The 23,823-nt window shown below is 39.1% G+C and overlaps 4 protein-coding genes across 4 annotated transcripts; 3 read left to right on the forward strand and 1 right to left on the reverse strand.

Moving 5' to 3' along the window:
* Window positions 1-1,901: 1,901 nt before the first annotated feature.
* On the forward strand, window positions 1,902-3,920 carry LOC114363002 (E3 SUMO-protein ligase NSE2). Its single transcript, XM_028318590.1, has 5 exons — window positions 1,902-2,210; window positions 2,567-2,717; window positions 2,826-2,875; window positions 2,989-3,109; window positions 3,607-3,920. Exons 1-5 carry the CDS (start codon window positions 2,019-2,021, stop codon window positions 3,741-3,743), a joined length of 651 nt encoding a protein of 216 aa, XP_028174391.1. The 5' UTR covers window positions 1,902-2,018; the 3' UTR covers window positions 3,744-3,920.
* Window positions 3,921-5,108: 1,188 nt separating this feature from the next.
* On the reverse strand, window positions 5,109-17,561 carry vimar (visceral mesodermal armadillo-repeats). Its single transcript, XM_028318597.1, has 8 exons — window positions 17,390-17,561; window positions 16,546-17,304; window positions 16,102-16,269; window positions 15,551-15,733; window positions 14,746-14,891; window positions 13,063-13,192; window positions 9,687-9,850; window positions 5,109-8,522 (listed from the first exon to the last, which is right to left on the reverse strand). The coding sequence occupies exons 1-8, from the start codon at window positions 17,394-17,396 to the stop codon at window positions 8,088-8,090; spliced, it is 1,992 nt and encodes a 663-aa protein (XP_028174398.1). The 5' UTR covers window positions 17,397-17,561; the 3' UTR covers window positions 5,109-8,087.
* A 650-nt stretch (window positions 17,562-18,211) lies between these two features.
* Window positions 18,212-19,214, forward strand: LOC114363000 (uncharacterized). The gene is made up of 3 exons (XM_028318588.1): window positions 18,212-18,342; window positions 18,451-18,661; window positions 19,032-19,214. Exons 1-3 carry the CDS (start codon window positions 18,212-18,214, stop codon window positions 19,212-19,214), a joined length of 525 nt encoding a protein of 174 aa, XP_028174389.1.
* Window positions 19,215-21,155: 1,941 nt separating this feature from the next.
* LOC114362995 (uncharacterized) lies at window positions 21,156-22,145 on the forward strand. The gene is made up of 3 exons (XM_028318578.1): window positions 21,156-21,215; window positions 21,314-21,524; window positions 21,908-22,145. The coding sequence occupies exons 1-3, from the start codon at window positions 21,184-21,186 to the stop codon at window positions 22,088-22,090; spliced, it is 426 nt and encodes a 141-aa protein (XP_028174379.1). The 5' UTR covers window positions 21,156-21,183; the 3' UTR covers window positions 22,091-22,145.
* The last annotated feature ends 1,678 nt before the right edge of the window (window positions 22,146-23,823 follow it).

A 23,823-nucleotide genomic window follows, 5' to 3' on the forward strand; every position in this document is an offset into this window, starting at 1 on the left:
ACGATAATTTTGCACGGGTGTTTGTAAATTCTTGTAGGGAAAGTGGAATCACGGCAGTTTTGTTTTATTTTCTAAAATTATTGCTTAGTCGTCTAGTAGGTAATTAGTGTGTGAGTAGCGGATTGTTCGTGAACGTGCATGAGTGTGAGCAAATGAAACAAAACAGTGCAACATCAGTTTTCAAATCCTCTCAAGAAGTTGTAAAGTCTCAGTAAAGCACCATTACAATCCCCCATAGCAATCCCCAATATTAAATTACTCTGATTGTAACTCAAGATTTTATAAGATCTTCTAGTATCTTCTATCATCATTCATTATGAGGGCAATTTATTATTTTTAACTAAGAAAAATAAAAACTAAAGACTTGGCTGTATCCCATAATGCCATTGCCTTTTCCTGAGGAAGAAATCGGATCAAAAAAAATTTTTGACAGTTTGAAACTGTCAAAAAATTCGGTAACTTTGTCAAAGCTGCCCCCCTAGACAAAACGCACTTTTTGATCGAATCGAAAATCGAATCCGTCAAAACTCCATACAAAAAAAGGGCTTTTCGACCACTTTTCGACTGGTTTGCGATTAAAATTTGCACTTTGTCTAGACCCACCACAGATATGGATTAGAGTAGATACAGCAAGTTGATCGTCAAAGCGTGCCATTCCGATATGTCCAAATGGACATACATGGTCGAGTGATGTTCATGTAATCCGATTACAATCACATCGGTTACGATGATTTTACGAGGACAGTAGTACGAACACGGTAGAAANCTTTTAATAATATTTTTCGTTAATTTATGAAAATATCAAATTAGCCCGTAATCCTGAATCCTGATACATAAATTTAGCCTGTTAATTTAACACATGTACGACTGTACTCAGTGTTGCACTATCAAATGCAATTGAAGCGCCTCTATGCCAGGGTTTTTATGTTCCTGGTCAGGCTATAAATCATGGGTTTACCCCTACAGACACTACATCTGTGTAAATAAACAATAAAATTAATCCATTGTTTAGTTGCAAAAAGCCGTCCAAAGAAATTGACTTTTTAGTAAACAAAAACCCAAGGAGGGACCTACTTATGCGATTTGTCGCGAAACTGGTCAACGCAGTACTGTCCTGCTTCGATGGGCTTTTGGGACGAAATGGCCGAGTGTAACGGTGCAGTGCATTACATTCTAAGTTCTTTCATTTCGTTACTACAATGGTCGAAATGAAGACCCAGGGAAATTATACTTTTGACTCGGACAAGAACTTAACTTCACTTTATTTCCTTCCTTTAATTATTTGACATTTAATGTTTTTATTTTCCGATAGCCAAACGTTTCTCAAATAAAAACAGATTTCTATTAGAATGAAATTACGCTTCAATTTGTTATAGTGTGCCTTCATTTTGGCAAACAACAGTAATGGACATAACAAGGAAATTAGAAAAACGACTTTTGATTAAGTTTTTCTACGCTATTATTTTATTTGTAGTATCTGCTAATGTAATAGCAAAAACAAATAAAACTTTTGATGAACTTTCCCATAAAAATAGTTTTATACGTATAGATATACATAAACATGTGTTCGCCTGCCTGGACACAGAAAATTTACTGTTTCGGCGAAATACCCAACATCAGTTTTCAAATCCTCTCAAGAAGTTGGTGTAAAGTCTCAGTAAAGCGCCATTACAATCCCCCATAGCAATCCCCTATATTAAATTACTCTGATTGAAACTCAAGATTTCATTAAGTTCTTCTAGTATCTTCTATCATCATTCATTATGAGGGCAATTTATTATTTATAAGTAAAGAAAAATAAAAACTAAAGACTTGGCTGTATCCCATAATGCCATTGCCTTTTTCTGAGGAAGTCAATCGGATCAAAAAAATTAGTGACAAAACAAACTGTCAAAAAATTACGGCCGCCAAATCCACCCGGCAGATTCATTTTTTGTTTGTTTTGATAATTTAATTAATTGAGTGATTTGAGTGACTGTAAAATCAACGTATACTTAATTAAATATAAATTAGGTACCATGGCAGATTCAGATCTAGCTGAGCTAAGAAAACAATGCATGCAAAGCCTTTATTTGTGTACGGACAACGTGTCTAAATATTTGGACGATGAAAAAGAGGCCGAATTTAGGAAACTGAAGTCCTATGTCGAAGGGTACTGTTTACAGGAAGCCCAACAAGATGTAGCTATTCAAGCCTTGGAGAAAGCTAAGGTAAATAGTTTAATTATTAATACATTGGGATGACATAAACATAGGTGCCTACACCATTATAGTGGCTTTTTAGCAAGTTAAAATTAAATAGTGCTTAGATGAGGTACCTACGTAGAATAATTATAACGTTGCGGTGGTGTATTTTGTTGATCAGTTGTTAGTTCCTGAGGTCCTTATTCCATATGCTAAAGGCAGGGTCAGTGTGTAGGAAACGGAGCTCTATGGGGCATGGACTTAGAAATATTTTTATTTTCTGCTATAGTATACTTTTGATTAAATGTTCTCCCCAAATATGATAATTATGTATCTTTTCAACTTCATTTAATAACCCATACTCTTAAAATATTAATTTTTAGAGAGAGACGGACAACTCAAACTTCGACACATTGCAAGACAGATTCAATGCCAACTTGTGCAGCATGGCAGGCAAAAGGCTGAACGTAAACAATCATCCATACATGTTGGAGTTGACTAAACGCTATCAGAAAGGCATGGAACAATCCAGACGTAAGGAATTATTTGGTGGATTTTGTGAGATTAGTGTGTTACAGAAGTTACACATAACTCATTATAATTAAATCAAAATGTGCTGAATGTTCTTTTTTTATTTTTCAGAAAATATGGATGATTCAGACTTGGCCATCACAGAATCACAGGACCAATATGTAAGTAATAATAAAATAATAATTAATTTTAAAGTAAACATCATTCTGTTAAGTAAATTAATAGTGATTTTTCAGCTTTAATTAGTGGTATAATTTTTTTCTTATGTTTTCAGATTGACCCAATCACTAAGAGGCCCATAGTCGACCCAATGAAAAACTCAGTGTGTGGACATGTTTATGAAAAACAATCTATTATGGAACTTATCAAGAGGAAAGCTTCTGCAAAATGCCCAGGTATGTTTCAATTCTCAAATTTATAAGACATGAAATCTAGTTTAAAACTGATTATGTACTATGGAAATTGATTAAAGGAAAAGAGTGAATTCAAGTATGATAAGCCTAATAATTCAGCCCTAAAGTTACTTGTCAAGGATTTGTTTGCTATTGCAAGGATATGATAATATTTGATAATTTGTAGTAAATACACATTAAGACAACTGGTTAATTATTTTAACAAATTCCCTATTGCCTCCAGTGGGGGCAAGCCAATGGGAGCAACTGGGAATAACCGGTTTTTATACTTCGTTTCATCCTCGAAGACGCGCGCAACCTTTTTTTGGTCGTGGGAAGCGCGGAGTGTGGGGAGTTAGATCCGAGCAATCCGAGCGTCATTATTGTAGTGTGCGTGTGCACTCATGGATGATTTAGCATCTACCGATAACACTCAAACATTAGCGGAAGAATGGTGGGGCGTGTCTTCGAGGATGAAACGATTTTTGTCTTTCTTCCAGTGGCGGGCTGCGGCAACAGAGGCCCCATGGGCAGCCAGCTGATTTCGGACGAAGAGCTGCGCTTCCGCCTGGCCATCACGCAGCAGTCCACTATGATCCAGGAGCACTCCATCATGAACTTGGACGAGACCATGTAGACGGCTTATGGTATCTCTTTCTCATATTATTTTTGTTATGGTCACAGCATCAAATCAGTACTCAAAGGTCTCATTCAAATAACACGTTTTAGGTAAGTCGTCATTGTATTTTTTTTTATGCAACAATGCAGGTATTTGACCACAATCGCACCTGATGCTAATGAATGACAACAATATTAGTATAAAAATGACTTACCAACAGTTATTGTGTGGTCATGCGTTTACGTCTGTTCAAAAAGTTTTATTTGAAAGATCCCTAAAGTTCGAGCATTGGTGCGGCATGCACTGTCACTTACTTTTTTCTGCTGCACCTTTCAAGTGGCCCGGCCTTTAATTAAAGTTCGTTTACTTTAAAGAAAATATTTATTTAATTTAAAATATGTTTTGGAANTTTAGGAAAACATTGACTTGGCTATATCTTCATAAAAATCGTGATGTTTTCACTTGCATTTAATTAAATTTTTAGTTATAAGATGATCTTAGATTAACGATTAGTACAAATAAGGTACATATTAAGCTATATTTTTGTGATATAGTTGTAAAAGATTAAAATAAAGTTGATTATAATAATTAGTACTGCTACTCTTTCAATCTCACACGCTACCCACAATTTATATCTTCCTCAGTTATATCATAGATAATACATAGCTACCTACAGGGTTTTAGGTGTGGAAATAAAACACAGTCTATTTAGAATAATATTCATATTTCAGCAGAAACTATGATAATAATAATAAATCTAATAACAATAATAATATTAAATGGTATATGAATATTACGTTCATCAAAGATTCACCATTACCTAGTGATGGATTCGATGACAAGTATACCGAATAATATATAAATCTTGGTCCAATAAAACTATATCAATAAAGAGTGCATTAACAAGAATTATAATACGATAACTCTAGTATTCTAGGTGGATGAAGCTCAATTACGCTACACATAAGTGTACATTCTAGTTCAAATAATGTTAAAAAGGTAGACTTCCGTCTATCGCCAATGACAATATTCGCGTGCGAATATCGGCCGATGCGGTAATACTCGTATTAACCCTTAATCTGACAAGCAAGATTCCATTTTTCGTTGTTTTCGGATTTTGGCAATAATTTGGTTACTTTGCCAATCAATACTGTACAAATTGTACAATACTGGTTGCAAGTTAAGTATTACCGCATTAATATTATGCCTCCTTTTCACCCTCAAAAATCAAAACAATCGAAAAATAGAAAAATACTTTAAAAAAGGTTTATATAGGTTAGTTGATGGCGGTTATTAACGATCAAGATTGTTAGCTTTAATTTTTGACCAGGATTATCATAACTTATGATAATCCTGGTTTAAAAACTTATGATTCATAAGTTTTTGTGACAAGGCATAAGATTGACGAATAAATTAAGATAGTTTAGAGGAACTATCCATCCAACAACGTTTAACTATTTTCATTTATACTTAGATTTATTTTGAGGCATTAGTAATAATTTATCGAAGTTTCTTTGTATCACTTATTTGATTATTTTCACAGCCTGAAGCCTAACATCCTGTTATTGTAACTCAAAATACAGTAAAAAATAAGAGCGTCGAAAAATAATCCGGAATGAAGTTATAACCTACTTATAATAAATGACACTGATTAGATAATATAAATATGTAATATTAAATTTAATAACAATAGGAAATATTCACATTAATACAATAGTGTTAAGTGAAAGTAAAATTAGTTAAAAATTGAGTTAAGAGCAACTGTCATTTTTAACTTGAAAGGTTCGTCTTATAACTACAATTATTATAGAAGCATTTGAACTATATTTATAAGTGCACTATCGGATCTTAAAATTTAATGTTAAGAGAAAAGAATTGATTGGATTTAAGTAAGGTGGTAAATGTTAGTCTGCTGCACACATTCGCGAATCTTGTAAACAACTATGTATAGTAAGTATATTACTATGACTACGCCATCACTGCAACTCCAGTGGGGTAAGGAAGGACCGCTACTCTTATCTACCGCTTAGCGACTTAAATAGTAAGGTAAAATACCGTAACGAAATCAAATGAAATACGAAACAAGCAAAAGAAAAGGCATTTGACAATAAAAGCCCTTCAAGTCACGAGTGAATAAGCACTCTTCGGTTGAGATTGTGTTTAAAAGACAAACCAATTGATATAAGTGCATTTCGTTGTTCCCAAGACTCGCGAATTATACAGGGTGTGCAAACGGAGCAGTCTTTAAAACTGCGTACACGCAGCCACTTTTACTACTGGGGATCCCGATGTTTAAACCGCATGACTTGATGGTCAGATGAAATAGAAATGACGTGGCGTCAATGCCAGTCTGGGTTTCTTATGTGAACTGGTTTTACTCCCGTAGTAAAAGTAGTAGCATTTTATTGCGTAGATTGGAGAACTACTCAGTATTACACTTTTATTCAGTAATAGACTGAAGCGAGGTAAGTAGAAGTTAAAAACTTATATCTACAATAGTATAGGAAATGCGTGAAGTTAGACATAGTTTCTGATTTACTATCGCGAGAGCCAAAGCACGAATAACTTGTTTACTGTTAAGAGACATCGACAAGCATGATTGCGATAAAGGGCAGACATCACTTTTAGGGATTATCGACATCATGTGAAAATATTTTCAGCTGTATTATTTTGCTAACAGTAGTTAAGTTGTATTTCCAAACTATTCGTGCTTCAGTTACAGACAGACATTCAACTTTGAATGTAGCGATAGAAAAGATTCATAATCTTAAATCTAAAAATATTTGGGATGCTCTAATCCATTAGAATGCAATATTACCTACCTCACCTCTGTTGTTGGTGCATGTTTTAATCACGTGGAGTGCGTGATTGATTTTTTATCTGGTTGAATGCTCTAACAAGTCAAATAAGTATTTTATATTAACTTGGGATGTGAAGATCTCATTTCACATAAGGTTTATTATAAATCTATACACTATACACACCCCGTATTTAGATTTAAGTTTAGGATATCTTTATAAATCAGCCATAGAGCATGTTGAGGGCCCGTATTCAAGCTAGTAATCACTAATTACAATCTTAAATAGAAGTTAATTATAATACAATGAAGCTAGACCATTATCAATAATATAACCGTGTCTACAGTATTGTACTTTTGAGTATTTCGTTCGTATTGCTGTGTATTTTGTATTCTTGTTTATTATTATCTAAATCAGAATAAACGATTGTTGACCATAAATTGGTAAATGTATCATAACAAGATTAATCAATAATATTTTGATGCAGTTCTCTCATTGTAACTTAATTCCAATAACCACATAAAAGAAAATATTATGTCTATTGTATAAGAAACTTCTCCGCTCACACATCACGGGCGAACGAGACGGGAATAATACACGCGCCATTGCAATAATAACTATAACAATTATGGTCAAACAATTCGTTTCATAATATAATATTACAACGTGATCAAACTTAAGTGGAATGTAAAATACGAAAGGGAATCTCAAAAATAACATATTACTTTCATTAAATATTATTCTTTCGCTAAACTATGTTAAATATTTAAGGAAATCTAGCAAAATGACTAACGAGTAGCTTAATTAGACTATGACTAGATAGGAAGCGAGAAATTCAAGCACTCCCATACAACCTCGATTCCAATATGTATAGTTTACGAATAAACGCGAGTTTATTTCAACAATTGATTCACAGTATTCTTCATTTGCGCATTCGTATGCAAAAATTGTTCTAGTGACATTTAAAATACAATCCAAATAATACAAACATCCTTGAAAACGCTACATATTTCATCTTTGGCTGATATTTGACAGATGTCATTGTGACAAGCATGAGGAGAAACCGCTCATTTATGGCAAACATAAAAAGCTTGCCACTGAATTACGTTTAGAATGTAATAAAGTCGCGTTTTTGCGCTGATTTGTCACAAAAACACGACACATCACTTTAAAATATACAAATCAGATATCAGCTTAATGTTTGATAAAACCAAATCATTTATAAATAACATTAAATACATTCATATTGAACTAATCCTCCTCGGCAATACACCGTATAACTGTCCCATTATTATAGAACAGGCTAGAACAAGCCACCTTCATGTCGATTTATATAGCAAAAATCGGTTGCGGATATATCAGACGGTAATCGTAGCCTATCGGTTACCTATCTATTCTTTGACACAGATAATTGGTCTTATTTTGTCAGTCATAAGGTTCTATTTGGTTAATTCAGTACATGTCAAATGACATAACTGACGGTGGCAATGAACAACAACTTGGTAGACTCTGAAATAAATTCAAACAATAAGTCGATTGGTTTCAAAAACCGACACTTCGAGGTTTACTCCGCTTTGGCATTATTTAAAATAGACGTGACTACTCCATTTATGCATGCCTTCAAGTCATCGCTGAAATCGTTTCGTGAGTCGCAAAACTTCTTTAGAGACTCGTGAACCTTCGTTTCTTTGTAATCTGAAGCCAAATCATTCTTCTTCGAAGTTATATCGAGAAACGCGAGCAAATTCTCTGCCACTTCCATTGGCATTTTCGCACAGTTAGTCTCAATGAGTACCGCGACGTGCTTCCCGATTTCCGACTTTATTAACTGAGAGGTAAAACTCTTTTCGTAATCGAAGTCGGATGGGGCCTCGCTCGTGGGAGTTTTGTTGTTTAGCGACTCTATTGCGAGCAGCGTAAGAGCGAGAATAGCTTCGTTCTGCATTACCGAGTGACATACAACTAGCATGTTCACCAAACTGGATACACATCCTTCAACCTGAAAAAAAAAACATATCTTAGGGGATGTGGAGGTGGGACCATCTTAAAGGCTCCGAAGGACACTGTCAGTGTAAGAAGGGCCCCGCCCGTGGAAAGAGTCCCATAAACCCATCGTCCCAAGTATTGATGGTTATTATGAAATGCCTTTTAAAACAGATCAGAGGCTGACAATTTATTGTTAGTCGACGTCATTATTGTGACTGAGGCCCGGTTTCTGAATGAGTTTTGGCTTGAGCGTATTCATCTCCTAATTAAGTCTGAACTTCGCATATTAAGTTCATCCTTGAGTAGAAGATGAAGCTGGAAATCTCAATTCAAACAGCGCGCCTGAGTTTCTTACGCTGCTCCTCGCTAACACTGGTCAACATTAGTCCGCTCCGAAGCAGTGTAGAGCCTATGTAGCGCCAGTATGCAATAATTAACCTAGCGCCCTCTAGTGGCTCACGATCCCCCTACGACCGTGCGTGCAACGTAATACATGTACGCGGACTATAGGTAAAGCCGTCTTGCGAATTTCCTAAATGTAAGACATGGTTTTATCACCTAGATACTAAGCCTGGCATGGTACCTGCACGAGTGCCGCCAGCGGCTAGAATGGTCCACTACTGGGCCTTAGGTTATTGTCTCCTACATTTCCTGCAAAGTAAGACGTGGTTTTATCACCTAGATACCAAGCCTGGCGGACGGTACCTGCACAAGCTGCCGCCAGTGGCTGGAGAGCCGCAGCTACTTGGCGGCCCAGGCCAGCACCACTGGGCCTTAGGGAGATGCTACACGGTGCGGTGCGGCGCCGCAACGCACCGTCTGGCATATCATTGATTTTTATATGCACCGCACCATGTGGCTTCTCCCTTAGGTTATTGTCCCCTACATTTCCTTGGTCTTGTCGCCTAGATGGTACCTGCACAAGCTGCTGCCAGTGGCTGGAGTGTTGCAGCTGCTTGGCGGCCCAGGCCAGCTCCACTGGGCCTTAGGTTATTGTCCCCTACATTTCCTGCAATGTAAGACGGTAGGGAGATGCCACACGGTGCGGAACGTTCCTGAGTGACGCTGATCGCTCGGCGCCGACGCTTCATACATTTGCTGTCAGCGCTGACGGTCAGCGTGCGTCAGCGTGACTCTAAAACCAGCCTAAGACGTGGTCTTGTCGCCTAGATGGTACCTGCACAAGCTGCCGCCAGTGGCTGGAGTGCCGCAGCTGCCTGGCGGCCCAGGCCAGCAGGCGCGGCGCCTCGCCCGCCGCGCCCGCGCACTGCCCCGCGTGTCCCCAGCGAGCCACGCTGGCTAAAGCTTCCGAGTGGGTCGCTAGCTGGCGGGCTACGCTCTCTGAAATGGAGTAAGGTAAGTGATATTTTTGTCGATACGGTACGGTTGTAACAACTTTAACTACGAAGTGGCACCCACCTGGCATTAATAATAATATTAAACGGGTTCGAAAATAAACATACACACAAACAATAACAAATTCAAAAATTTGTACCCTGTGCAGAGACGGACCATCATGGGGGTGGATAAGGCCCCGTGATCAGTCTCTGCACAAGACACTTCCATAGCGGCGATGTGTATCTGTCCGCTAGGGTCCTCAGAATGCTGTTGCGACTGGCTCGCACCCTGGTAATAAGGGATACAGATTTCTTACGTATTATGGCGCTAAACCCATTGTATCAGGGACTCATTTTGACATTGTCTTATTATTTTCAAATTGTAGCAGAANAGCGAGAATAGCTTCGTTCTGCATTACTGAGTGACATACAACTAGCATGTTCACTAAACTGGATACACATCCTTCAACCTGAAAATAAGAAAAATATAGAATTAGGGGAAGTTGAGAAGGCAAATTGGGTGCTTAAATTACACTCATTAGCATCCTTCTTAACAGACTCTGGAAGACACTGTCAATGTCCGCCGACACTACTGGGTCTTAGGTTATTGTCCCTTACATTTCCTACAATGTAAGACGTGGTCCTTTACCGGCGGACGGTACCTGCACAAGATGCCTCCAGTGACTGGAGTGCCTCAGCTGCTGGAAGGCCTAGGCCAGCAGTCAGCACCACTGAGCCTTAGGTTATTGTCCCCTACATTTCCTTGGTCTTATCGCCTAGATGGTACCTGCACAAGCTGCCGCCAGTGGCTGGAGTGCCGCAGCTGCTGGAAGGCCTAGGCCAGCAGTCAGCACCACTGAGCCTTAGGTTATTGTCCCCTACATTTCCTTGGTCTTATCGCCTAGATGGTACCTGCACAAGCTGCCTCCAGTGGCTGGAGTGTCGCAGCTGCTTGGCGGTCTAGGTCCGCACCACTGGGCCTTATGTTATTGGCACCACTAGGCCTTGGGTTATTGTCCCCTCCTTTACACCACTACTACATTTCCTGCAATGTAACACGTGGTCTTGTCGCCATGGTACCTGCACAAGCTGCCGCCAGTGGCTGGAGTGCCGCAGCTGCTTGGCGGCCCAGGCCAGCACCACTGAGCCTTAGGTTATTGTCCCCTCATTTACATCACTACTACATCCAACAAGACTGAAAGTCACAACGGGTGCCGCACTGACCGACGCCGTATACGCCGCTGCGTACGACGCGGCGTAAACTGCTACACCGCAATATCGTACATTTCTTTATTGAGTTGGCTCGTGGGACGACGTAGGCCACTGCACGCGCCGCCTCAGCATAAACGGTAGAAACGCCCGACTCGACGCGGCACGCCACGCCGCACGAGCCCTAAGGCTGGTTTTAGTATTGCGCTGACCGCTCGCTGATCTTCGGCGCTGACGGTCAGCGTGCGTCAGCGTGACTCTAAAACCAGCCTAAGACGTGGTCTTGTCGCCTAGATGGTACCTGCACAAGCTGCCGCCAGTGGCTGGAGTGCCGCAGCTGCCTGGCGGCCTAGGCCAGCTCCACTGGGCCTTAGGGAGATGCTACACGGTGCGGTGCGGCGCCGCAACGGCACCGTCTCGCTCAATCGAAGTGCGGTGTGCCTGCGGTTCGGCGCCGGAACGCACCGTCTGGTATATCATTGATTTTTATATGCACCGCACCATGTGGCTTCTCCCTTAGGTTATTGTCCCCTACATTTCCTTGGTCTTATCGTCCAGATGGTACCTGCATAAGCTGCCGCCAGTGGCTGGAGTGCCGCAGCTGCTTGGCGGCTCACGCCCGCACCACTTGTATTATTGTCCCCTTGTTAACATCGCTATTATATTTCCTGCTATGTAAGACTCCTTCTTACCTTGCCTAGATACCCAGCCTGCTGTTAGCGCTGACGGTCAGCGCGCGTCAGCGTGACTCTAAAACCAGGCTAAGACGTGGTCTTATCGCCTAGATACCCAGCCGGGCGGACGGTACCTGCACAAGCTGCCGCCAGTGGCTGGAGTGCCGCAGCTGCTTGACGGCTTAGGCCAGCTCCACTGGGCCTTAGGGAGATGCTATACCGCAAGCATTTTGCCGCATCGCTGTACACATGGTGGTATGCGGCGCCGCAATACGGCACCGTCTCGCTCAATCGAAGTGCGGGTTGTACCTGCGGTGCGGCGCCGTTTACACCACTACTACATTTCCTGCAATGTAAGACGTGGTCTTGTCGCCCAGATGGTACCTGCACAAGCTGCCGCCAGTGGCTGGAGTGGCAGCAGCTGCTTGGCGGCCCAGGCCAGCAGTCCAGCACCACTAGGCCTTAGGTCATTGTCCCCTACATTTCCTGCAATGTAAGACGTGGTCTTGTCGCCCAGATGGTACCTGCACAAGCTGCCGCCAGTGGCTGGAGTGGCAGCAGCTGCTTGGCGGCCCAGGCCAGCAGTCCAGCACCACTAGGCCTTAGGTCATTGTCCCCTACATTAACTGCAATGTAAGACGTGGTCTTGTCGCCCAGATGGTACCTGCACAAGCTGCCGCCAGTGGCTGGAGTGCCGCAGCTGCCTGGCGGCCCAGGCCAGCAGGCGCGGCGCCTCGCCCGCCGCGCCCGCGCACTGCCCCGCGTGTCCCCAGCGAGCCACGCTGGCTAAAGCTTCCGAGTGGGTGGCTAGTTGGCGAGCGACGCTCTCTGGAATAGGAAGTAAAGGTAAGTGATACGTTTCTGATGGATGATGCGGTAGGGTTTTGACAACTTAAACTGCGAAGTAACATCAGCCTGGTATTGCCACCGATGATGATTCGACTCACAATGTAACAAGGACTGATTTTGACATTTGTGTCTTACTATTTTCATATTATAGCAGAAGGGATTCAACACGAAAACAAAATGAAAAGTATAAATGTCTATTTTAAGTCTGTAGGCTAGAGAAAAGGTTCTCTTCATGTATTTAAGTGCCAAAATATTGGTCAAAACTGAAGTTTTCCATTTAATTAGGCAATTCACTAGGACTAGGTTACTAATATACCGTATTATAGAAATTGCATTGAAAAGGGATTGGTATATACCAACATTCGTCGCGCAAGAAAAATTGACAGTTGATGCGATTGCACGAGGAAGAATTTAAATGGATAAACTATACTATCCGGCTCGTGTTAAAACAGTCAGATTACTAGTGACGTCTTCGAATCCTTACCTTGCCCGTCGACGAGCATGCGTATAGCAGCCAATANGGCCAGCAGCTTGTAGGCCACGTGGTGCTCCTCCACCAGCGGCAAAGCGCTTAGTAGCAGAGGCGCCGCGCGGCCTTGCGCCGCCGCCACCCGCTGCAAACAATAATAAAACGGATTATTTTAACGCAATATTGTTACTTACGCTTATTTTCATGCATGCACCTGGTGATCTCATACACTGTATTATAAAGAGGCAATGCTTCTTCTAAAGACTAACATTTGACATTTTGTAATGCTACATGTTCCACCATGTCCGGAAAAATTGTATGACGAAGGCATATTCATCTACACAGACTTTTAAAATCTTAGCGTAGTTAGTTCTATGTAGTGTCCGACCGAATGTTCGGTTTCGGTTTCGTTTTCGGTTGAGTTTCGGTAAAAACACGAGTTTCGGTTTAGTTTCGTTTTCGGCGGCAAACTTGCCGAAACTACGACCGAAACCGAATATGCATTCGGGAGTTTCCGCGCTGTTATCGGTCATGTTCGGCGCGTTGAATGAGTGAATGAATCCGATCCCTCATTAAAAAAAAAAAAATTCGAGTGNAGCCAATAGCTTGTAAGCCACGTGGTGCTCCTCCACCAGCGGCAAAGCGCTCAGTAGCAGCGGCGCCGCGCGGCCTTGCGCCGCCGCCACCCGCTGCAAACAATAATAGAACGGATTATTTTAACGCAATATTGTTACGCTTATGCTCATGCATGCACCTGGTGATAAGATCTTGTACACTGTATTATAAAGAGGCAATGCTTCTTCTAAAGACTAACATTTGACATTTTGTAATGCTATTTATTTATTATTATAAAAGCTTTTTATTTATTATTTAATGCTATACATGTTCCACCATATTCGAAAAAGTGGAAATTTAAGGACGACGCGACGGTAGATTTCATCTGCACAGATTTATAAAATCCTAACCTTGTTGTTATTCTATGACAAAAGCCATGTCATAATAGCAGAAATTTATTGATACACGAGTTTTTTCTGTTCATTACTACCGTTATTGCTTTAGTTAGAATATTAATAAAACATGTACTTATGTTTAAAAGATAAATAGGCAACATTGGGGAAGTCACTCTGTGGGATATCCCAGAACTGGCCATAAACAAAACAAGAAAAAGTAGAAGGACACAATGCTGAGCGGATGCCATTTTGGTCCACAAATGTGCAAGTATTGTAAACTGTATTCGTTCGTTCGTTTCAGCCGAAAGACGTCCACTGCTGGACAAAGGCCTCCCCCAAGGATTTCCACAAAGACCGGTCCTGTGTGTGTGTAAACTGTATACTGTAATAATTTAATACGTTGGGCCAAATAAAATATTTTCTTTCTTTCTTTCACTGACCTTGTTAGCAACCGGTACGATAAGATTCCTCAGCGCCGAAAGCACCGCGTGCTGCACCTTGGTGACGGTGGCGGGGTCCACGGGCCGCACCGCGTCCGGATCCTTCTGCATGCGGACCCCGAACCCGTGGTACACCTCGAAGATGTCTGCAGGGTAATAGGGAATGTCAGCAATCCGGAGATTGAGGGCGTTTCATTGGTAGATTAACGTTGTCAGNTAAGCAACCAATAATAAATTGGGGAGTTCACTCTGTGGGATATCCCAGAACTGGCCATAAACAAAACAAGAAGAAAAAGAAGAACACTGACCTTGTTAGCAACCGGCACGATAAGATTCCTCAGCGCCGAAAGCACCGCGTGCTGCACCTTGGTGACGGTGGCGGGGTCTACGGGCCGCACCGCGTCCGGATCCTTCTGCATGCGCACCCCGAACCCGTGGTACACTTCGAAGATGTCTGCAGGGAAATAGGGAATGTCAGCAATCCGGAAATTGAGGGCGTTTCATTGGTAGATTAACGTTGTCAGTAGATTCGTGCCGATAGTAAAGTTTTGCCACTAGAATAGCAAATAATTTAATAGAGAAATTGTACTTCTTTCGGTAATTTTTGATACTACGCCATTGGCGCATTGTTCAAAATCGCACTATTGGTATTGGAAGTAAAAGTCGCAGTGAAAGAATAAGAGATGACTCACTGGACTAGTCTCTTACTGAACGCCTCAAGAACCGGATTGAAATCGGACAGATAATTGGATTATTGTTTCGCGGAAACAGATTGCCAAGTAGCAGATTAGAAAAGGAAAAAAAAAATTGGTATTGGACATTAGTTGTATGGTTCCGGTAGAGTAGATATAGTTAGAAGCGACTGAGGGAGCAATATGCGAACATTAGGCCTCCCCAACTTGTCTGATTGAGAGTGTAGTTCAATTCTCTTTTTAATATGTGACTAATCCCACCTCCCACCACCGTAACTCTTGTACAGCCAGGATCTACAGTTAGGCCTGCAGTTAAATCCAACCAGTGAAGGTTGAGTAGCCAGAAATTTTTCATTTGCTCGAAGGGCGTCATGCGTGTTCTTGAAGTGGTGACTAAACGCCCTTATCATTATCAACTCACCGAGCAACTTATCAAAGATGCGGTCCTGCATCATTTGCGCACAGTAGTCGTCTCGGCGCGCGAAGTTGCCAACAGCCAATACCCCAGTGGTCAATAACTGCCAGTCGCGCGAGTCCAGCCACCTTACCATGCTTAGATACACCTCGCCTACGCCGTTGTTGTATAGCATGTTCATTGCGTCGTCTGGGAAAAGAAAAGTTTTGTGGAGTTTCGGAATTTGCAAGTGAATAGCTGAAGATCGGGCTGACAGACTTGAGATCGGAGGTTTGAACCACACCACCACTAGACGGTTGTGGAGAACACACTCGTACCACAAGTATATTTATTTAGCTTATTACACAGGCAAAAAATTGTCGCGAGTGTGCTGTGTTATTTGGAAGAGCTATGATTTGTTTGTCTGATGTAGATAGTTTTCAGATTCTTTCTATTTTAGACCACTGTACAATACCTACTTAAGTTTTTTGAGACTGTTCAACCTTATTTACACAAGTGATGATACATTCTAAGGATCTGCTTTGATAAATACCCATTCAAATATATTGCAATATTACCTCCAGTCAAAATTATGATGATGAGATCGCAGGCCTGTTTGATGATGGCATCGATTTCTGAATCTTCAGCGCTGACGTCACCCGCCTCTCGGCGCGCCATCAGCTGCTCAAGGCGTGTACAGACTAGTTGCACCCCGCCCTCACTTGCTACCATGTTCTTTACCGAGTCTGGAATGAGAGAAATTTAGTTTTGACTCAGAATTCATTAAAGATACTCATTCTGCTAATATAGTGGACCATATGAAACGATGAGGATAATACTTTGATGAGAACTGTATTTAATAGGTAAAGTAGTAAATAATCAAATAGTCATTCTGCTTTCCAATTTCCACCACCGCACCATTATCAATTTTAACTTATACAATATAACTACATTTTATGTCAATTTACATATCAAACCCAATAACAATATTTAACGATTTTGATAAATTATTTTATGCTTACCATGTTCTGCCTGGGCATGTAGATGATCCAAGCAAAGTTCAGATATCTCCACATTAGTGGTCTCCCGGAGTACATTGAGAACGTCCTTATTGACTTTTTCCTCGAACAGGTACTCTGGAGTATTATCATTTATCACACTCAGTATCAACAAACATGTGGATACTACATCGTCATTCATGTCTTCTTTGTCCAGCTCCAGTGACAAAATTTTGTGTAAAATATCTAATATGCCAGCTTGAATAATAGCATCGGAGAACTCTGAACCGCCAATGGCGAAATTTAACAAGGTTTTACTCACAAGAAGCTTTATTTCATCGTACACAGGATTAGACTGGGCCAGTGTTTGCTCTAGCAATCTAATTAGCACAGGAACACCATTAATCTCCAGTATAACAGTCCGTGAAGCATCGCAGTCACAGCATAAATTACCCAAAGCCCTGCAGCATTGCTTCACAAGCTCTAAATTTAAGTAATTTATCTCTTTGTCCAATATACTTATTATTGGCTGTATCACATCCTTCTGAGCGTAAGTTTCTCTTTTATTTTCACATTTTGCGAGCTCCGAGATCGCTTGCACCGTTAGCACTACTATTTCTTGATCAGAACTGCTCAGAAGAGTTTTCAGACATGAGGAAACATCGTATTCGTAATCTTTACTTGCTTGTATGATATCACCGAGTTTCGTTTTCAAATCGTTCAAATTCGTAATGTTTTGGATGACAAGAGTCTCAAGCGAGGTAGATTTCTTTGCTGAAGAGCCTGAAAAATAGAATTTATGTACATTTATTGAATTTCTTGCGAGTTACGAGCGAGAATATTAAAACCGCTTGAGTCATGATCTTACCGTCCATGATTAATAAGAAAAAGTGGAAGATTTCATAAACGTAGCGGAAATTTTAGATTTATTATTCAATCAAGTGATAGTTTAATAAACACACACATAATACGATTGGTCTAAATAATAGAAAATTGAAATAATAAAATGCGAGAGAGGAGAACAATCAATGCATTTGTCAATTACTAAATGTCAGTTGCGTTTAGTTACTAACAAAAAACATTTACCTTTACGTTATAGGAGGCGTTTTGTTACGCAATGTTACGGGAAAAATCGGAACTAGAGAATTTAACCGACTTCAGAAAAGGAGGAGGAGTTTATTTTATATGTTTTTAGTAATTGCTCTGTCTCTTTTGTGTATTTATGTCTTTTATTGTTTTGTGTGGTGTGTATAACTTAACTTTCCATCTACCTTCGTGTTACTACAAAATAGAAAAAGATAATACAAAGGGTCACTCACTCACTGGGATTAATTTATTAAGATTTTAGTAACATATAAAAAAAATGTAAATGTAGTAAACAAGTAGGTACCTAGTTAAAGTATGCATTTCACTTTCAAAGTTACGTGAAAATAATGTTTACATAACAGATTTTACATTATTCTAATAAAATGCTTTGATAACGAAATTGTATGCAGTTGGAAGTATCAAAAATATTACATAGGGTGCAGTAAAAGTCATGTAGGCGTATCGTTTACAATCGCCCGTAAAATATCGGTTCCGAAGACGTTTTGCAGATGTTATAGTAATATTTTTACCTAATATTATTTAACTTTACAAAGTTTATACTAAAAATTTTGGCCGACATCGTTATGAATATTTGTTAGAAATTATGAAATCGTTCGCTGATCTCACGTTAGTTTATTTTAGCATTAGTTTTACTTTAGAATTTAGTGTAGATTGTCTTAGTCAAAGTTTTTTGTATGAGAAAATGCACAATTTTGGTATTGGAAATCGAGTGATGTGAGTATGATTTTTATTATTTTCTGCCAACAACTTTGGTTATTTATTTTGTATTATTTAATTGAATACGCTAAACTTCAGAAAAGTAAAGACTTTTATCTGTTTTAGTCCAAACTATCGTCGTTTCATAAAAAAGTACGAGTACCCTGAGCCATTGCCGTCGACTACACATTCCCCAGATATCTTAAAGTCTCCCTTCAAGAACCTGTACCAAGGCTCCAGAAGGCCGAATGACACGAGGGTCTACAGGAGGAAGTTCGAATTTGCCGCCCAGCATACTGGCCACCACGTGCTTTGTGAAGGAATGTTTGATTGTATTGTAAGTTGAGAATTAAACATACACACCTAATAAGTAGGTAAAATAAAAAATAGGTACTTCTATTGACTTAAGAAAATGTTCTTCCTTTTTGATGGGATTTTATTACGTCATCGTCGCTACCTTATCTAGATATACTTTCGTTTGCACATTTATCAATATTAAGTTTAAATAAATCGCATAAGAAATAAGTATTACTAAGTTATAAGTAACGTTATAAGTAAAGCAAGAGGAATTTACTAAACGCCTGTTTCGTTTGCTACAGCAATTTCACTATTAAGAAACAGTGCTATTTCGAAATGGTAGGCGTTGTTGTTGTGTTGTGTCAGTTGTGTGGTTTTACATTGCCGATTTATTACGTTTTCTTATCCAGATAACCCACTTAGCCATCGAAACCACCGGTGGTATACCTATCCTGCTGCGTGGAGGCGCAGGCTACCGGTACTTCGTGACGGTGACGAAGGGGAAGCCAGGAGACGAGCTGAAGGGAACAGTGCGGGCGTACTGCGTGAAGAAACCAGATGAATATTATTTGAGTTCACATAACTCCCCGTAGCGATATCTTTAGGGTTAAGTACCTAATAATGTCAACCTGAATTATGTACTTCGGTTTTTTTCAAAACATGCGTGAAAGGTATTAGTATTGATTGATGTACGAGTGATATGACTGTTTCATATTCCCGCTATTTGTAAGACAACTGCTGAGTGTCAAGTGTAGGTAAAGAAGAAATGAGTAACATAAAATATCATTGTAGTAGGTACTTAAAGATTTTATTACCTTATTAAATAAATAACTGTACTAATGCTAGAATTGTTTTTCTGCCTTATGTCGATTTGCAAATAGTAAACGCCTTAGTCTTGTTTCTTAGCAATGAAACAAACTTTTATTATCAATGCACTTATTGTATACGGATTATGTAACACCAATTTCTGTGATCTGTGTGTAACACCTAAATACGATTGAGTGTTGAATGTAGTTAGGTATTACATAGGTACCTAGTTACATTTTATTTATAAGTATGAATAATGAAATTTGAGGGCAATGAACATTCATTACTATACATAATTCTTAATCTTAAAGCCCAGGTGACCCTGAGTAATTACCACATTAAGTTCTTTTAATCTGTAACCTTTTGACCTGAAACGAATAATTACTTATCTTTGTTTTTAATTTTAACTACAGGTTGAGTTGAGGTATAAAAATACTTTCTTTATGAGTAAAGAAAGATATTTTTGGTGAACTAAGTATTTGGAATTAATTTCTGTAGAAAACACTGATGCCAATACAGTGTTATTACTGATTAATGAAAACCAGTGTAGTTGCATTTTAACCGACTTCAGAATAGGATTTTTTTACCGATTTCTCCGTCAATTGTAAACTGTTTTATTTTATATTTTACGTATCTTTTGGGTAGAGTAACTCCAACAAACGATATTAATTACTTAGGTACGTAGGCGGAAACGAAGTAGTGTCAAATGCATAATGTCCCAGCTGTCGAACGGCCTCTAATAGTCAATGTCTTTATTCTTCATTCTCAATAGACGCGCGCGTGGCCTGCGCAAGCGCCGGCATCGTAAACAATTACTGCATCGGTTCCCGCAGGATCAAGCCGGTTATAATTACAAATAACTCCAGCTGATGTACAGGCCGATCTTTAATTTAATGGTATTGAGTAAGAGTGTTTGTGTACAATTTGAGCTCGAGTGTCTGTGTTAAATAACAGTTCGCCAAGTTAAAACATGAAACTGTGATGAAAGTAATTGCCATTTAAAAATGAAAAACACTACCTATCACAAGCTATAATCACACAAGATAAGAAAGAAAAGGAATACCTACAAAAGAGACGGCACAATTTAGGTGGTCTTATCGTTAAAAGATCTCTTCCAGACAACCTAGAGGACAACTGGTTTAGTTTTTAGTGCAGTTATAGTTTTTTTCAACTTCAGTCGCCAGTGTCGTTATTAACCGCCTCTTCTGTGGTCTAGTGGTAAGACCACCTGCTTCAGACACAGAGGTCCNCCTCTATGCCAGGGTTTTTATGTTCCTGGTCAGGCTATACAAAATAGAAAGATAAGGGGTCATAAATATTATATCATAAATAAATGTAAAGGTAGTAAACAAGTAGGTACCTAGGTAAAGTATGCATTTCACTTTCAAAGTTACGTGAACTGTTTACATAATAGATTTTACAATATTCTAATAAAATGCTTTGATAACGAAATTGTATGCAGTTGGCAGTATCAAAAATATTACCTAAGTGCAGTAAAAGTCATGTAGGCGTATCGTTTACAAATCGCCCGTAAAATATCGGTTCCGAAGACGTTTTGCAGATGTTATAGTAATATTTTTACCTAATATTATTTAACTTTACAAAGTTTATACTAAAAAGTTTGGCCGACATCGTTATGAATATTTGTTAGAAATTATGAAATCGTTCGCTGATCTCACGTTAGTTTATTTTAGCATTAGTTTTACTTTAGAATTTAGTGTAGATTGTCTTAGTCAAAGTTTTTTGTATGAGAAAATGCACAATTTTGGTATTGGAAATCGAGTGATGTAAGTATGATTTTTGTACCAACAATTTTAAATATTTATTTACTATTTAATTAAAAACGCTAAACTTCAGAAAAGTAAAGAATTTTTGTCTGTTTTAGTCCAAACTATCGTCGTTTCATAAAAAAGTACGAGTACCCTGAGCCATTGCCGTCGACCACACATTCCCCAGATATCTTAAAGTCTCCCTTCAAGAACCTGTACCAAGGCTCCAGAAGGCCGAATGACACGAGGGTCTACAGGAGGAAGTTTGAATTTGCCGCCCAGCATACTGGCCACCACGTGCTTTGTGAAGGAATGTTTGATTGTATTGTAAGTTGAGAATTAAACCACATAAACATACACACCTAGTAAGTAGGTAAAATAAAAAATAGGTATCTACTTCGATTGACTTATGTAAATGTTCTTCCTTTTTGATGGGATTTTATTACGTCATCGTCGCTACCTTATCTAGGTAGGTAGGTACCTATACTTTCGTTTGCACATTTATCAATATTAAGTTTAAATAAATCGGATAAGAAATAAGTATTACTAAGATATAAGTAACATAACATCAGTACATACATTTAAAGTAAAGCCTGTTTCGTTTGCTACAGCAATTTCACTATTAAGAAACAGTGCTATTTTGAAGTGGTAGGCGTTGTTGTTGTGTTGTGTGGTTTTACATTGTCGATGTATTACGTTTTCTTATCCAGATAACCCACTTAGCCATCGAAACCACCGGTGGTATACCTATCCTGCTGCGTGGAGGCGCAGGCTACCGGTACTTCGTGACGGTGACGAAGGGGAAGCCAGGAGACGAGCTGAAGGGAACCGTGCGGGCGTACTGCGTGAAGAAACCAGATGAATATTATTTGAGTTCACATAACTCCCCGTAGTGATATCTCCAGGGTTTAGAAATAGCGTCAACATGAAAATGCACTTCGGTTTTATCAAAACATGCGTGAAAGGTATTGATGCACGAGTGTTTGTCGTGCGAATGACTGTTTCAAACCTAGATATTCCCGCTAGGTATTTGTTTGTAAGACAACTGCTGAGTGTCATGTGTAGATAGAGCAGAAATGAGTAACATAAAATATCATTGTAGTAGGTAGGTATTTAATGATTTTATTACTTTATCTATTTAAATAAATAATTGTAGTAAGTAATGCTAGAATTGTTTTTTTCTGCCTTTTGTCGATTTGCAAATAGTAAACGCCTTAGTCTTTTTCTTAGCAATGAAACAAACTTTTATTATCAATGCACTTATTGTATACGGATTATGTAACACCAATTTCTGTGATCTGTGTGTAACACCTAAATGTGATTGAGTGTTGAATGTAGTTAGGTATTACATAAATACCTAGTTACATTTTATTTATAAGTATGAATAATGAAATTTGAGGGCATTGAACATTAATTAGTTAATTACTATAGGTACATAATTCTTAATCTTAAAGCCCAGGTGACCCTGAGTAATTACCACATTAAGTTCTTTTAATCTGTAACCTTTTGACCTGAAATGAATAATTACTTATCTTTGTTTTTAATAATAGTTTAACTACAGGTTGAGGTATAAAAATACTTTCTTTATAAGTACCTAATTAAAATTTCTTAGCGAATTGAGTCGCTTCTCAAACTACCTAAGTAACTAATTTTTTTTAAAAATTAAAGATAATTTTTGGTGATAGCTAAGTACCTATTTGGAATTAATTTGTGTAGAAAACACTCATGCTAATACAGTGTTATTAGGTAGGTACAGTACCTTCATTACACAGTACCTAAGGTACTGTGTAATGAAAACCAGTGCTTGTTCCACTGTACCAATTTTACCGATTGTTTTTATTTATATTACGTATTTTAATGTGGGTACTAGATAAATGTTTAGTTGAAAGTTTTTTAGCGAAGTACCTACCTACCTACAAATGACAATTACGCAAACGAAGTAGTGTCAAATGCATAATGTCCCAGCTGTCGAACGGCCTTTAATAGTCAATGTCTTTATTCTTCATTCTCAATAGACGCGCGCGTGGCCTGCGCAAGCGCCGGCATCGTAAACAATTACTGCATCGGTTCCCGCAGGATCAAGCCGGTTATAATTACAAATAACTCCAGCTGATGTACAGGCTGATCAAGAATACGATAAGTACAATCAATTGTACTAAGTGGGATAAATCAGTACCATTTGCACCACCAATGGTGCTGTCTAATGGTTCAGGTGGTCCGGAGGGCATTTATTGTGTTGATTTTACGAAGCAGCATAATTATTATTGAAAAGGCGTAGCTGGATCAATTACCGGTTCTGGCCAATAAACAACAATTTGACAAAACCACCACCATCAAAGTGTGCTTTGATGGAGCGAATTCGGAATCATTTCCCACAGGAAGTCGCTTCGCTCGCGTTCGTAGATTTTTGTACTTAGTGAAGCTTTCGAAGTTCAAACTGTCACTAATGTTGAACTGCCCCACGAAGTACCTTCTGACTTATGTCAAAAAATTTGGGTACTTTTTTATTTATCTTTGGGTATTTTTTATTCAATGTGACGGCAATTTACTCTCATGTGAAGCTGCAGTAAAGATTTAAATATACCTGTCTATAAATAAATATAAATATGCAAGACTTTTTAAAAAA

Source organism: Ostrinia furnacalis, unplaced genomic scaffold (genome assembly GCF_004193835.3).
Source record: "Ostrinia furnacalis isolate ACB-3 unplaced genomic scaffold, ASM419383v2 OfSCF6937, whole genome shotgun sequence".
NCBI classification, from domain to species: domain Eukaryota; kingdom Metazoa; phylum Arthropoda; class Insecta; order Lepidoptera; family Crambidae; genus Ostrinia; species Ostrinia furnacalis.